Source organism: Pterocles gutturalis, unplaced genomic scaffold (assembly GCF_000699245.1).
Source record: "Pterocles gutturalis isolate BGI_N339 unplaced genomic scaffold, ASM69924v1 scaffold30250, whole genome shotgun sequence".
In the NCBI taxonomy this organism is placed as follows: domain Eukaryota; kingdom Metazoa; phylum Chordata; class Aves; order Pterocliformes; family Pteroclidae; genus Pterocles; species Pterocles gutturalis.
Genome location: NW_010144274.1, coordinates 3,040 through 19,632, shown reverse-complemented (window position 1 = coordinate 19,632; position 16,593 = coordinate 3,040). Strand labels below are relative to the sequence as shown.

General features: G+C 41.4%; 1 protein-coding gene across 1 annotated transcript; it reads right to left on the bottom strand.

The window, feature by feature from the left end:
• Positions 1 to 1,453: 1,453 nt before the first annotated feature.
• Positions 1,454 to 12,130, bottom strand: RIC3 (RIC3 acetylcholine receptor chaperone). The gene is made up of 5 exons (XM_010085058.1): positions 11,915 to 12,130; positions 10,664 to 10,742; positions 8,423 to 8,516; positions 3,223 to 3,368; positions 1,454 to 2,113 (listed from the first exon to the last, which is right to left on the bottom strand). Exons 1-5 carry the CDS (start codon positions 12,110 to 12,112, stop codon positions 1,623 to 1,625), a joined length of 1,008 nt encoding a protein of 335 aa, XP_010083360.1. The 5' UTR covers positions 12,113 to 12,130; the 3' UTR covers positions 1,454 to 1,622.
• Positions 12,131 to 16,593: the final 4,463 nt, after the last annotated feature.

The following is a 16,593-nucleotide window of genomic DNA, read 5'->3' as shown; positions in this document are numbered from 1 at the left end:
TCATGTTTTTTTCATAATGCCTGTAACGTGTTACTCTCGTCTGCACAGAAGAGACTGTCTTGACCTGTTTCAAACAGTCAGGCATCTCATTTTCAGACCTATATGGAATTTTAGATAAACCTGCAAGAACGTGCTTTTACAAAACAAATTTTTTTTTAAAGAAACTCTTTGGTATTCTGGAGTAAATGTATTTATTTACCAGTATGTGCAATGACTGATTTTTGTTTTTTCATATTATTTACCTTGTGAATCTCATATTGGTTCTGGTGTTTGTTAATACAGAATATTGTGCAGAAATATTAAACTTAATTTCTTTGAAACAGCTATGTTTTTCCCTAGCCAAGGTCAGAAATACCTCTATAAATCACCTACACAGAGTCTAGGACTGCACAGGGTCTTGCACTTGGCCTTGTTGAACCTCATGAGGTTCATCATATGGGCCCGCTTCTCTCGGATTGTGCAGAAATATTAAACTTAATTTCTTTGAAACAGCTATGTTTTTCCCTAGCCAAGGTCAGAAATACCTCTATAAATCACCTACACAGAGTCTAGGACTGCACAGGGTCTTGCACTTGGCCTTGTTGAACCTCATGAGGTTCATCATATGGGCCCGCTTCTCTCGGTGAGCTTGTCCAGGTCCCTCTGGATGGCATCCTGTCCCTCAGGTGTGTCAACCACACCACTCAGCTTGGAGTCACCTGCAAAGCTGCTGAGGGTGCACTCAGTCCCACTGTCTGTGGCATCGATGAAGATATTAAACAGTGCTGGTCCCAGTACAGACCCCCTGAGGGACACCAGTCATATACTCCCCCATATTCCCTGGGATATTTTTAGTGTTTTTCTCTAACACAAAGTACAGGCTGATTCCTGCACTCATCCAGGAGTTTCGCCAAGATGTTTCACCATGGCTATGGCAAAGACAAAGAACAACCCCTAACGCCTCAGTCTTGCTCATGCTTTTCCTGGAACACAACATAGATGGGGCTACTGGTCCTGAAGCATGGAACAAGCTGGGAAATGGACTGTGGGTTGGGTTAGCATATGGATTTTGTGGATTGTAGTGACAACAGTTTCTCAGGTGTACAGCAGCAACAACACAGTTGAAAGAGAATCACATGTGTGACTATGGTCTGTTCTGCTGATCAGTTCACATTCAGGTAACAGAGGGTGTGCTTCCTCCTCCAGCTGCCTGGTTATCTCATAACTATATATGGATTTGATTAATTTTTGTAACTGGTAGCACACAAACAGATGTTTCTGAGAAAGTCAGAAGAGACATTTGGTTAACTCTGGGATGACAAAGGGCAAAACCAAGGACTGTTTCTTCATAGTCAGCAAGGAAAGAATCACAAATACCTGAACTGAATGATCTGCTCCAAGATACCAGTCTCTGAAAACCAAAGACAAAGAGCTGCTGGCAGCATCACAAGCCATGACACGACTGCATGAAAGAGGGCACTGGCTTCCAGTTCAGGTAGATGATGGGACTGGTTGTTATCACAGGAAGGAAATCGGTACAAGGAGATGAACACAGAGAAGTCTTTGTCAGGAACAAAAACCACACGAATGACAGTTTATGACCTCTACCTTCAGTATCTGGATAACATCCACTGTTGTCCCTATTACTCAAGACCTTTCATGTTGCGCTTTCTCAGTGTGCCTGTTTCATCTGAATCACTGGCTTCTTGCTTTTTCAGTGCTGCGTTTTCATCTTCGGACTCCACAGACAAGTCCTCTTGGGTTGACTCTTCTGCTTCACTGCAGCTCTCAGAGTGGAATCCAGCGTTCTCCGCTATGACAGCAGGATCCTCATCATCGTAACAACAGCAGCACTCCTCAGTGCTTGGGCTGTGATGAAGGTCCCTCTCCTCTTCACTGATGCCGGTTACCTCATCGTTTTTCTGCATTAAATCATGATGGCCCCTTCCCATGGCGAGATCAGACAGCAGGGTTTCATGGCACAGATGCTCCTCATCTTCCATGCCCGCCATTCTTTCTGCCAGCTCTTCTGCAGAGGGCTGGCTCAGGTCAGGGTAATCAACAAGGATTGTGTCCTGTTTGCGCTTGAAGCAATCGGAATTATCATAGACAGGATAGGTCTCTTCTGGATAACCTTAGGAATAAAGTGATATGCAGCTTGAAGCATTACCAGTACTTAAAAGTAGTACTACAGTGATGGCGGCACAAGATTGTTACAACAGTTGGCTTTAGCACTGACAGTGAAGTGTCATCTATTTAATGCCAGGTGTATGTCACAGTATTAAATCCATGGCAAGAATATGCAACACATGATTTCTTGGGAGATGATGAGAAAACTCCACTTATTTCTAGGGTGCCAGGATATCAACCCTGACTTTCAGGAGTGAATGCCTGAGGTTTGCTGAAAGCTATGGGAATCAACATGTGAAAATTGCGTGTCTTAGATCTTTAAATAGATCCATTATTTTCGTTCTGTCTAGAGATTGATTCATGTTTTGAAGACTTTTGCTACAATAACGGCATTATTTATAAAGGTGAAAACCCAGATATAAGCCAATGACTTCATGCATTTCATTTTAGAAGATGCATCATGAACTTAAGAAAACAGAGCTCGAGGCTACTGTTTATGCTTTATGTTTTGAATCATTTCTGAAAGCTTCTTAAAGAGCAAGGAATTAAGTCTGCATTTAAAATTCTGATAGTGAGCAGCTCAACTAGGACATCTTGAAAACACATTTATGTAACAAGTAAACACCAAGGAATGGAAAGGATATTAAAATAAAGAATTTTTTAAAAGACAGACTTCCTGGAGTTGACTTTTACAACATTGGAGCAAACAAAGACTGACTAATCAAAAGTAAAAATTGTAAGTTATCAAAAAAATATCGATTCTGATTTCCAAAGGTTTTATGATTTTGTATGAAATCTAGCCCAGCAAAGAAAGGGAATGAAATAAACCTACAGCAGCCAAGACCCAGCAACAGATGGAGCATATGTGAATAGGCATATGCCACTTTTGGCAGCAGATAGTGTAGTGTTTCCACTAAAGGAAATGCTGGATGCCTCAAAATCTATTTTCTTTCTATTATGGCTGGCAAAACAAACCACCTCTTTGCAAAGTTTTGAACACTGACTTCTGAAAAGGGAGGATAAAGTTAACAATTTTTGAAAGGATCTGGAACTAGAAGTAATCCTTATTCAATTTTTCTTGTTAAGGAAATGGTAAGAAAGGCTCTTGCTTACCTTCCCAGTCCTCCATGTAAGGAGCTTCTTCAGCTTCCTTCTCAGGAGAGATGCCATCTATGAATTTTCCTTCTTTCATAACTCTAGTAATTTCTCGGAGTTGCTGAAGTAACCTTTTTTCCTGGTCTGTTGTAACATTTGGAGTCCTGCTGTAAAATATTAGACAGCAGAATTCAGCCCACCATTGTTACACACTGTTAACAGAGTTTGAACCCAACCGTTCCAGCAGCACGGTCTGAGGAAACCTGGCTGCAGCTCGATCACCACTCCCATCTGCATGGGCTCTGCACTTCAGCTTGGTATAAAGCTTTATCCTTTCTTCAACAGGTAAGGGAAGGAAGGTACAGCCACCGTGAGAGCAGGATGAAAGTGACACACAAGCAAGAGTTATGGCACAAAAGACATGACAGAGATTTCTGGCCTTCAAAAGAGCATTAGGTGAGAAGCCATGCCTTGTTCGAAGCCTTGTAAGAAAATGTAATCCAGAACCTGTGCGCCATTTAAAACAGCTTGTGGGGCTGATGAAAAGGTCTCATGCAGACATCAGTCCCAGGAGTCTAATGATCCCTAATTATGACCATTAAAGTATTAAATTTGCAAGGCCTCATTAAGACACAAGTCAGTGGACAGATCGTTACTACACTGAGTCAGCAATGCTGCCTCGCAGGGGGCAGGGGAGAAGCAGGAGGGAAGATTTAAACATGAAAAGAAGGTGTTACATTTAACTGTTAACTTGCCCGTAGAATCAGAGGGAGAGAGGGAGAGGACTGAGATTTTTATCACATTAAAAGTAAACTATAATTTTGACTGGTTCTACACTGCTGATTCTAGTAATTACTACTGCTCAGGTAATACAATTACTTATCATTGTAATAAAAATGCTTTCAACGGATAAGCTCATGTAGTCATTACATGTTATTTTCACTGGGAAAAAAAAACCAGTCTCCTAAAAATCGTAGACAAAAACCAAGTGGTTGGAGGGTGGTGATCTGAGCTCTAGCAACTCACTCAGTAGGTCAGAATAAAAAAGACACCGGCTGTACTTAGGGGTGAAAATGGTTTTGACTCTTGTTTCATCTTGAGATTGCAGTTGTTCTCGAGCAGGTGTTTGATGTCTGGGCGAGTGCCTCTCGGGGGACTGCAGCACTGCTCAGGTGCTCTGTTGACTCTCCCTCTGTGTTAGGCAGGATCTATCGCCCCTAGATCCTCAGAGACGGTGGCCCTCGGCAGAGTGCTGAGCTGTAGGCGGTACGTGAGGTCAGACAGACGATATCTGGTGGTCGCCAGCCCATCAGATAGACACTTATTCTCCAAGATCAGACAGCTGCTCAGAGACTCTCAGGGGTGAGATGGGAAGAGGGGAGCTGGAAACAGATTAATGATTTTGGATTTAGGTGATTACCATCTACCTAAACCTTGTTTCAGGTACCTAAATTCTCATAAGCTTGAAACCTTGCAGTGTCCATCTTCAGTTTTTCCTCTTACCGACTGCAGTGACTGGAGCAGCACTTCAGTAGGTACTTTGTGTTACACCACATGGATGGGAATGATGGTGACATGCCACTTACTCCACTAAAGGCAGCGGAGTCACACTGGTTTAAAGCCAAAGAGCTCAGCATCATGCTGCTGGTTTGTGCGACAGGGATGGAGGGGTGACCCTGGGCTAGCTTTTGTGCACCGCTGCACACGCAGCTGTAACTGAACTCAGCGCAGGAGCAGGGCCCCGGGCTTCATGAGCAGCTCCCCGGGTTAAACCATTTGACTGAGATCCCAAGACTAACCATCACTTCTCTGTGCTCCCCCCGAGGGCACTTTGCCCCGCGGTTTGGAAAGCTAACGTGGTCCCAGCGCTGCATGGAGGCTGCGGTTGGCAGGTTGTTCTGTACAACAAGCGAAGGTGTGAGATGGCATCTCCTCCACAGCCTGGCTTGGGCAGATGTGGAATCTGAGATGTTTCATCAGCTAGCTGCCTTTGACAGAAGCTGTAATAGAACTGACAAACTAATCCTCCTTTGAAAGACAAAAGTTTCACGTCTGTCACCTGGGTGAAGACAGACAGACCTGTCTGTTTAGCGCAACAGGGAGACACGCCAGCGCAGACAGGAGGATCAACCAGAGCAGCTGCACCACTGTGGCTCTGCAGGTAGGAATTGTCCTAATATGTTGGATACTCTCATCAGAAAGCACGACTGTCTTTTATTGCAACACAAGGTCTCTGTGAGTATTTCAGAGTATTGGTCTTCCAGATACCTTACTTAAAAGACCGATTTCCCCATACAGAGGGAGAAACCAAAGCCCGTACGCTAGTTCTACTTCATTGAAGGCCTCTAGGAAGACCTACGGTAGGATGCTGGCAATGTGTCAGACATCTGGCTGCCTGCATACGGAGGGTTTACCAGGGTATAACGCACTTATGAATACTAAGAAGACAACAGATGCAAAAGGTTTACAGGGTACAAAAAGGTCATTATTTTTGCTCTGTGTGTTTGTAGCTCCAACACAGCTATTACTTTTTGTAGTGGCAATGCTTATGAGTCCCAAAATGTTTGCTAACAAGTAAAGGAAAGGTTTCTCATTCTTCCACTGAGATCAGAACATTTCCTAAAGAGCTATCATGACTGCAGTGAAAATCTGTAATCTAACATGGTATCTCAGACATGTCAACTGATATTTTTTTGCTTTATGATTTTTAAATAATTACTATTAAAATACAGCTATAGCTACACCCCCGAGAGCACAGCCTCTCTTTTTTTCCATATCACATTTGCTCAGTTTATGGTAAAAGGGTAAGTTTTTCCAATTGACAGCCTGGTAAACAGGACTTTAAAAACAGGTAATCAAGCTGGATTACTTCCACCTCTTACCAAATTATCAGAAATTGAGATATTTTTTTTTACAAGAGAGGATTGTACAGTGGTGGATAATACTAGCTATCCCATCTGAGAAAACTAGCTAATAGTATTGAGGGGTCTTCTAGCCTCACTTCCATCAAATACTTTTGAAAGAAAAATAAATGAGGAAGACAAGCCACAGCAAGACAACACCACATACACTTGCTACAGAAGAAGGCAGAATAGAATCACACAGCACAGCACATATTATTCCTTTGAAACAGGATTTCTTTCTATGGTGCAGTGTTATCTGAGAATAAAATGTCCTTCCAAACTCATCCAGATTTCAAAAGCAATGGGTTTTGGTTTTTTTAAGAAAATATACAAAAATAGAATGTCTTTGGATTCTAAGAATCTTCACCAGAAGGAGAAAGCCAGGATGAATCCTGGAGCAGGTCAGCTGGGAGGATGTTCCTGAAGCACAGTGAGAGGACACTGAGGCACGAGCTCAAGCGTCAGCACTACCACATGCACTGTGTGTTACGGTGACACATCGGTTTTCATGACAATACAAAATACGTCCCTTGGTTTGGTTACTAATCCTTCACTTGGCAGGCTGGGAGACTCTTTGCCATATCCAGTAAAATGGGCCATGGTTTCACTTGGGGTCTGTCAGCATGAGTTTAAATTTGATACCAATTATTTATTTCTGTGGCTTTTCTGTTGTAAGGATTTTTGTTCAACTGCTTATTAATAAATGGAGCTCATAATTTTTGTTCTCTTCCTGTTTCCCTTTTATTTAAATCTATAAACATCCAGACCGAATAAGCCTAGCACTCCATGCTCTAATTACCATTTCTAACCATACAATTTATTTTAAGACATTCATCCAGTATTACTGAACTTAATGAGTATCACAGTGGAGACTGAGCTTCAAAGTCTGGGTGTGTTTGAAGAACAGCTATTTGCTCCATCTAGAGGTGCTTTTCCCCTTTTCTTTATAGAGGCTACACACAAAATTTTTTATTAGATTCTGATTCTGATTTCCCTGGAGGCCTTTAGGTCCATCTATATAAACAGTTGGGTTGAACAAAGAGGGGAAGTTCTATTAAATAAAGGCTCTGAGCCAATAACACAGAGTGGAACAAATACTGGATCAGATCCTAAACCCATTTTCTCAGTAAAAAATATTCTATCCTTAGAGTCATCACAATATCTGGGCAGCTCAAAAGCCTGTTTCTGGCAGCTTAAAGGTATGCGTGGAGCATTGTGTTAGCTCTTCAAAACAGAGATGAGTAATAGGCAAAATAGTGTCCTTCTGCTTCACTAACACAACCAGCGCAGCTCAGGGCTTCTCCCCCTGCAACCTGGCCTAACCCAGGCAAGTCTGGCCCCTCGTCTCGCTGAGAGGAGCGCAGCCGCACTGCAGGGCACGGTGCAAAGCGGGCAAAACCACACGCTCAAAGAGAATGCACTATGAGGCATCAATGACCCTAACAACCTGCAAGCTTGGCACAGAATTGTTCCTACAGAACGGGTTAAAACAGGCATTGACTGATCCAGACACAGTTAACGTGCGTTACAACCTGAACAGCTATCTTTGCTTGCAAACGTCACCTTAATATTCATGGTATTTCAATTTTCACATGCTGCAGTTGTGCATTGTCCTATTGATGTGCAGTTACACTCCTTATGAAAAACATCAACTTGTATCCAGTGTTTCTTTATAATGTAGAATAGTGTCTCAGATTTATAGCAAATGTTAATAAACACAATACATTTTAAAATCCTGATTATACAGCTCTTTCTTTTATATTTAGAAGCAAATGCATGGATTTACTGGTTACAGGGTGGAACTAAGTTATGGAATCAGATTATTACACAATTCTGCCCTTAAAGAAATACTTTATGGATATTTTAACAGGCACTGACACCGATTATAACAGCATTTCTATTTAGAAAAATAATACATAGAACTGAAAAATAACAAACCAAACGGGTGTCCTAGGAATCATTCAGAATATTACTTTGGTCCCTAAGACAGGTTGTTTTATATACTTTAAAGGTAGATGTTTTATCTTCTGTTTACACATACCTGTCATGATCTTCCAACTAATGCAATTTACAAAGGGCGAGAGTAAGGATAGTTGCTTTTCTGCTTAAGGAAAATGAAGTTGGAAAAAATTATTTATTTTAAATATAGACACTGAAAAGAGAAAAACTGCAGAACAAAAAGTGTGATGTATATAAGTAAATTTCTACAATTTGAAGTAGTAATTAAAATGCTATCTTAATATAGCCAATGTAAGAAAGTTTCATTTCTAATCAGACTAGAATCTCTCCTTAAAATGCCGTAATTTGAAACATACCTGTCATAGTTAGGTCCTACTCTGTTGATTAATTTTTCCATAGCTTCTTCTGTCTCTCTCAGTTTTTCCTGGAGTTGAGTGAGCTCATAGTCAGCTGTAAAAAAACAGACAAAATCCCAAGATCCATCAGTAGGAGCTTTGAAAATGTATCCCTGTCCCATTATCGCAGGTAGCATATGCTGTATCAAACCAAACTGGCTGTGAAGAAACTAAAACATACAACTTAAAGAGTTCTATCTACTTTTCCTGGCATTAAGAAGGTGAAGACTATTGCCAATGCTAGTAAGATGCACAGAAAGCACCTTCTTTCAAAGGCTCCTGAGCAACCTCCCAATAAGTAGAGTGAATGGGCCACTGTAAATGCCCTGGAGATTGAAGTTAGGGAAAAGAAAATACCTTTTTTTTTTTTTTTTTTTTCCTAAGAAAACCATGGTGGGTTACTGTTTACTGCAGAATTAACAGTTCTCATGGAACTTCCCTGTAGGTCCTTGGGAACAGAGACAAAAGGTCACTTGTGCATTTTTCTAACAAGTCAAAGGTTTGAGAAACCATATCTTTATTAAAGAGAGTAAAGTTCATGGGCTTGATGTCATCCAACCTGCACAGGTATGCCAGGGTAGGCAGCGAGTGTTAATGGTCTGCCAGGCTTACTGGGGTGCACAACAGCTAGCCACATGGTGACTGTCTGGGGAGCAAAGCTCTGTATTTCCATGGTTGCACTTTTTTCAAAAAGTGTGTCCACAGTACCATAGTAGACACACATGCATACATGCAGGAACACCCATACTGGCTTTAATTTAGCTGAAAGGGCTAACAGTAAAGACGCAACAGCATGGATGTCAACAAAAACACCTGAGTTCCTTGTTTGGCTTTTGTAGCTCAAGCTCAAAATCCTACAGCTGAGACTTCATTTTTCCCTACTGCAGAACAAAATGAAACCAGCCTGGGTTAGTTAAATATCCTGCTGCTACGGACATACCCATTTAAGTGGCACAAAGGCACAGTGGAACTCCGACACAGTAGGAATGGAGGAAGCCATCCACAAACATCCTGCTTTTGGAAACATCTCCATTCTGCAGAGAATGTCATTACTTAATGGATCACTGATGTCATTATTTTGCACGTCTGAGACTTTAAAAACAGGGGAAGGGAAACTGGCCAAGAGAAAGGAAGTCACTCCCTGCAAGTCACTATGTAAGAGGTGACCCAGCCTTCAGGTTCCTAGTCCAGTGACTTGTCCCCTGCTCTGCTACAGCTTGCAATGAATGCTTTAGGAATACAAATGAAGAGCTGCAGAAAAAGGCAGAATAATTTTCATCACTAGTTCTTTGGTTTATAATGAGGATAAATATTTAACTTAACTGCAAAGTTAGTTTCTCTTACCAAGCATTAGAGAAAAAAATACAATTACCATTGCTAATAAATTGTACAAAATTGCCAGGCAGAGGACAAGTCCACTGAAAATACAATCTATAGCACTGAGTGCATTAGCTATTCCTAATATGCACATTAATGTCAAGATAATTACTGCTATGTTAAGAGAATTACCTTACTGCTAGCACTTCCTATAAAGCCCAAAGTACTTTTTTTTCCTATTACAATTTAGCCAGCTAAACACATTCAAATACTGTTATGGTAACTACTCATCCAATCTTCAATAGCAAGCTTATTAATTTATTTAATAAATGTCTACAAATAGTTTAATCTATCCCACCGATATTTAGGCACAATCACAATAACATTTCAGGGTACTATTTGCTTGCTTTAGTGCACTTTTGAAAACTTTGAGCATTGCAAAAAGGGAAAGGAAGTGCCTGGTGATGACCAGGAATTCAGAAATTCAAAAAATGAAGCTAGCTTTTAACAATATCTGTATATACTACTACTAGAACATTACGGATTATAGATTAATTATAGATGGACATCCTATTATCCATTTATCATTACCTACATAGCTTTTCAGCAAATATGTACAGCTAATTCAGGGAACCTCATAGAGAGCCGCTGTTTCCAGGGGGGCTTGGGATCAGGCTGCCATCACTGAGTCTTATTAGCTGAATGAGATTAGAAAGTGACGGTGCAGTAATTCACTTTAACTTTCGTTCATTCCAACACAGAAGCTTCTGGCTTCTTCTTTACGGGGAGGAATAGCAGCTTTACAGTGTGTGCAGAGCTTGAAAAACCCAGTTGGACCGTGCAGAGTCAACAAATACACAGCTACAACTCGGAAGTCATACTCACTGATTTTCCTCTTCATGTTTCCAGGTGCAGCAGTAGGACATTTCCGCTCTCCCGGGGTAGTTTTTCCCTTGGAGGCCAGCTGATGAGCGAAAAAAAGACAACCCTTCTATGAGTTATAGCAATAGCAATGTATAAGCCCCAAATGCAACAGAAAAAAGGACAGAAAACTAAAATATGCCAGAAAGTAATCCCAGAAAAGCATGCCCAGCAGCAAAAACACACCACCATGAAAGATGCCTGGCAGAGCTCACCAGGTGAAAACTCCTGAAAGACCCTTGGAACAAATGATATTTTTAAGCATAGTGAAAGCATAAATCATAAAAATAACTTTTTCATTCTAGAATAGTATCTGTTCCACCCCAATCCTGTAACTGGGCAATTATTGTGAAATAAAGGACAGGTTCTCAAGGAATTACATGCAACCCTCTCTGTCCCCTCTTGCAATATTTTTTTCCATTATTCCTTACCAACCTTGTACTTGCAGGAAAGATACTGGCTGGCTCTGTACAGAAGCTGCAGGTTATCTATTTCTTTAGTCTTCTCTGTGTCTGATCAGTTCACCCAATTCACCTCATTCTTGCCTCTGTCTGTCCAGAGCCAGATCAACCGTTTGGACACAGCCCCCACCCAAAGGAAAAGACATTTCCAGAAGTCCACTTCTCCCTCCTCCCACACAGCTGACTGTCATCACCTACACACAAGTCATGCCTGTGCAACAAAAAGCTGCCAGAAGTTCCAATCAAGTGTGAAAGACTTGAGGGTAATTTGGGCTGTGCTTTTTTTAAACTAGCTTCCAACCAGTTCCTCAGCTGAGGTAGCTCCAGCGTGGTCAATACAACCTTACGAACATGCATAACACAATACATAATATGTACAGCATATAGAATATGTAGTCACACATAATAGAAAATAATACTATGCGTATAGTCAAAATTAATCTAACATCATTCTAGACATACACATTTTCCAGGGGGAAAAAAAATTCTTAAAAAAATTTTAAGAGGTTAGAAGCCAATACAGGATCACAGCAACCCACCCCCGCATTTGTAGCTACAGTCTTTGCAGTAACAAAAACCACAGGATACACCAGTCTTTCAACCACCAGTCAAAGGTCCAGCATAACTTTTTTTTTTTTTTTTTTGAGCAAGGCTGAAATGGAACCAGGTACAGAAATGGGACTATCATTTATTTCTATTTTGAGGAGTTTTTTAGTTATTGTTTCTCTGACTGTTCAATTTATGTCGGTCTTACCTTAAATAAAATGTACAGGATATATAAGAAGATGCCAAATCCATATATAGGGATAATCTGCCCCACAAGACCTCTCCCAGTTCCACCAGTGCTTCCACCACCACCGCCTCCTGCCTTGGCTTTGGCAACTGCTTCAGCAAGGTGAGACCGTGGAAAATGAGGGGCAGCTCGTCTGTCGGGAGTGGCCTGGTAATGCATCCTTGGTGGAAAGCGGCCAACCTTCCCTGCAAAAAAAAACCCCCACAAAATTATTTTCCTTCTATTACTTTTCACCCTTTTACATGTAGCCTAAAACCGCAGCAGGTGCAGCTGACCTCTTTTTTCTACTTTGAAATGTACCACCACTGGTGAAAAAAAGTAACTTGTTGGACTGTGAGTCTGTAAACTCAATCCTCATTCACTTACCATACGCAGCGCTAGGAGTTAGGTATGCACAGTTACTCTCTTGATTTTAATAAGAGAAAAATCTGTTAGAGCAATTAAAAAAATTAGGAGCTTAACAGATATATACTTGCCCAAAGACCCAATGAATCAGCATCCCTACCAGGATGAAAATTCAAACTCTTACTTCTGGTTCTCTGCTCCAAAAAACCCCAACAACTTACTGGTTTTCTGCCGTGAGCCTGATCATGCACAGTTACTCTCTTGATTTTAATAAGAGAAAAATCTGTTAGAGCAATTAAAAAAATTAGGAGCTTAACAGATATATACTTGCCCAAAGACCCAATGAATCAGCATCCCTACCAGGATGAAAATTCAAACTCTTACTTCTGGTTCTCTGCTCCAAAAAACCCCAACAACTTACTGGTTTTCTGCCATGAGCCTGATCTTTCAGTATTGTGCAAAGGCACGTTAATGCATAAACCACTGCCCATCAGGCATCCCAGGGTTTGCCCAGTTTAGATTTTTGGCTATCATGAGCCTGATCTTTCAGTATTGTGCAAAGGCACGTTAATGCATAAACCACTGCCCATCAGGCATCCTGATACATGACCCCAGGGTTTGCCCAGTTTAGATCTTTGGCTATTGCCGTAAGAAGCAGTGTTTTACCTGAATTTACCAAATAAGTAATGAAAGAGAAAAGTGGTGGCATCTCAAACTGTTGTCCTTAAAAAAGTGTTGAGTAAAGCAATGTAAGAGAGGAGACTGAATATAGCTTGGATCTTTGGCATTTTAGAGAGGAAAAAAAATCGTTTCTAGCCTTGAGAGAGGCAGGGATAATTTAAAACAAGAAAGGTGAGTGAGCACAAATGGATGCGTGGCTGTGAGAGTAAGACTGCAGAGAGGCAGAAATGGGGCTGTGGACAATTTCATTCAACTGAAAGGCACTAGAATCTCAACACGTCTAAGCTTGTGCAGTTACTCCACTTGCTGCCATCAATTCAACAATTTTGCCATGAAATTCACCATTTTACTCCTCCATGTACTTGACATCCTGCTTTCTGTCTCCATATCCAGTTTGGACTTGCACCTGCGCTCCCTTCCACTGTTTGGGACTGAACCGAACTACTCAGCTCCTCTGGCACCGAGCCTGGCAGCGGCAGGCGTCAGATGGAAGCACCAGAGACAGGGACTGCCAGGCTGGGCTGCCGCTCACCCCCTGACGCCAGCTGCGAACCCCACCTGGCACACGCAGCAGCAAAGCCACGCAGCCTGGACACTGGTCACCAGCGCTGGGGCAGGCTGCAGGGACTTGCATAAAGAAAACAAAAACCAGGTTTGAAATAGCACTGAAAATAAATAACTTTACTTCTGTAAGTACCCAGCTGCAAATGTTTATGAGAAGCAAGACAAGAGAAAAATTAGATTAGATTTGCTTTTGCTAAGGAACACCGTATAGGCAGCTAAATTCCTGAGCACAGAATATTAAAGACATATTAGGAAATGATACCAATAATTTGTGAAGTTCTCCTATTAAAAACACATTTTTCTTTTAGATGATGGCATACGTTCTTTGAGTGCTGTAGGCTTTAGGGAAACTGCCCAGGTACACCACCACTGACCAAAACCACTCTCAGATGAGCTCAGGCTTAACTTTGCAGAAATTGTTACCATGCACTTTAATTTTAGTGAATTATTCAAAGTCTGTGATGGAAAGCATTGCATCTTATTTACAAGAAAGTCCCATTGCTCCAGCAGGTTTTTTCAGGTCTCTGGGGAAACACGTGCAATGTCAGGTGGAGAGCAGCATCACTGAGGTGGGGATGAAACAGCAGGGTAGATAAACCTTTGTAAAACATCTTATACTCATGCAAATGTTCTTTATTTAAAGAAAGAGATAAAGAAAGTAGAAAATAATTGACAAAGGTGAAACTGTATTTAAAGGGAATAGTTTTCTAAATTATCCACAAGACTGTTTGTGCTTTAAAAGATTCAATTCAATTCAAGATAATCAGGCCAAAGGGACACACACTTGTCATTTCATTATCAAAATCATTTTAAAGGGGAGTTTTAAGTCTTCCCTGTTGATTTTTAAACTTTTATAATTATTTCCTTATTAAAAAATATTGTTTTCCAGAGCTCTTTATTGTGACGAACCCATGCAAATTATGGAGGAAACTGATGGCACAAGCAACTTAAAAGCAACATACGTGTAACACTGTCAAACACACAGTACAGAAAAGGCAGTGGGTCGCTATTTGGATGCCACTGTCAATTAAACAACATGCCTCCTGCTATTCAAACACCCAACACCCTGGCACACCGGCAGGTGATGTGTCTGGATTCCACGTTTCCAGGGATGAAACAAACCACTTTCAAATGGAGAGAACAACCTACTCTCCATCAATGAAATCAAGTGACGCTTCCACGAGAGCACAGAAGGGCACGTGTTGGGTCCCTGTTTTCTGCACCATCCGGTTGCCAGCACTGCTGGTGAGTACTTCAACAGGACACTTTTGGTGCTGTGGAAGGGAAGAGCACTAACCTCCATTTAGCTTGGAAGGGAGCCAGTGTTGCTCTGCTTTCAAAACATGTCCGAACTCCCCTGCAACAGCCCGAGAGCTTCACGCAGCCCTCATTGCTGCATGTGGTAACCCCACCGAATACACCCTACCTGGCTCTGCAGTCTCTTTACCTAAGGTTTACCCAACACGTTTAATAACGTGTCAGTTTAATGCTTCAAATCAATTTTGGAAACCAGCTGCAGGGTTTCTGCTGCTTAAGAGACTGTAGGTTTCTGAACGTAGATGAAGCCCTTAATGGCAATATCAGTATTAGAATTATTGTGGGTTTTTTAATCTCTTAACAATATTAACACTCAACTGGAAAAAGCAAACCTTAAAAAGGATATTTATAGCACAGCTAATGAAACAGACAGCCAGCTGATAATATTCAGACCATACAAGTGTCTTTTTTCCAAGAAAGCCATTATGTGTTCTATCTAATGGGGTTTAGGAATTGCTACTGAGCCCAAATTGACTATTTATAAAGTTATTTAGACTTAAGCTATTGCACGATTCAGCAACTCTTAGTCTAGATATGTCTTTCTGCAACATCTGACCAGCTGTAAAATGCTGGGATGCATACATACACACACGAAACAAAAATAAAGTTTGACACAGAGGAAGTACACATGGGCTGTTGTACATTAAGCCTGCACTCCACTCATCAGGAGATTTATGATGCAGGACTTCCATTTATAAAATGTGCCTGTTCTTGAGACCCCAGGAAGCGTAGGAGGAGGGTTGGAAATGGGAAATGGCAGTTTGGAAAGTGCGTGCGACTTGTTCAAGCTGACCGTAAAGCAAAGGATGCTGTTCTCGTCGCTCCTCAAATCTCAGCCAAGCTGCTCCTTAAGATGACAGCACCCACAGCTCTGCTCACACTCTGCAGTAGGTGCTCTGCCTTTTTTTTTTTTGTTTCCTTCCCAAAACCATGATTACACTACTTTGGTTTGGAAGTGCTAAGATTAAGCGTGTTTTTTCCAAGTAAGACATTTACTATTCCTTACTGTGCATGAAAAACCAACCAAACAAAAAACTAGCCCAAGAACAAATCAGCCAGATGTTTTGCAAAAGCTTTAACTGAAAAAGACATGTGACAGCAGGATGCAGAACTGTCGTCCTGCCTCAGCAATGCAAATTCCAGTCCTCAAACCTTCAAACTGTACTGACTGCCAGGTTTAGGGATGCTCAGGTGCCATTTACCTTTTCTTGGCAAAAAATTCATTGTCGTGACTGAAAAAGAAAACCATTTTCAGACAGTCACAGGGATCAGAAATTAAATACGCATCTGTGAGAACCAGAAGACAGTTTTATACATTTTTCTCCCCTGCTCTGTTGGAGCTGATATTTAAAGAAGATGTGTGCTCTAAGAAAGCTTTAGCTAAGCAGGCTATGCTAGACCTCCCTCTCTGGTAGGAGCCAAAGAAGCAGCATTCATGCTGACGCCTTTGTCTCAGGACACTTGAATCAATCTTTACCCTTCTCAGCAGTGTATTTTCATAAAACATTTAATTTCTCTCTCTCTGGCCAATGAGATGAATTGGCCAAAGGGTTCTAAAGCTGCAAGTGGCAACACACGGAAAGACACACACACAGAGTCCCTGATAAAGTAACTTGATCTTCTCTAGACTGAAAGCGTCCTCCGAGGTTTTCCTGCACAGCCTCCATGCTTAGTGTAACAGCTTAGAATAAGCTATACAGAAACTGTTTTCTTGACATTTAATCTAAATTCTC

Bases quoted from the DNA above. Each gene is read 5' to 3' on its own strand.
- RIC3 (XM_010085058.1), bottom strand. From the start codon at position 12,112: ATGCATTACCAGGCCACTCCCGACAGACGAGCTGCCCCTCATTTTCCA. The intron at 10,743-11,914 runs GTAAGACCGACA...TTCGCTCATCAG, and splicing joins TCCTGTACATTTTATTTAAG to CTGGCCTCCAAGGGAAAAAC. The intron at 2,114-3,222 runs GTAAGCAAGAGC...TTTATTCCTAAG, and splicing joins TTACATGGAGGACTGGGAAG to GTTATCCAGAAGAGACCTAT.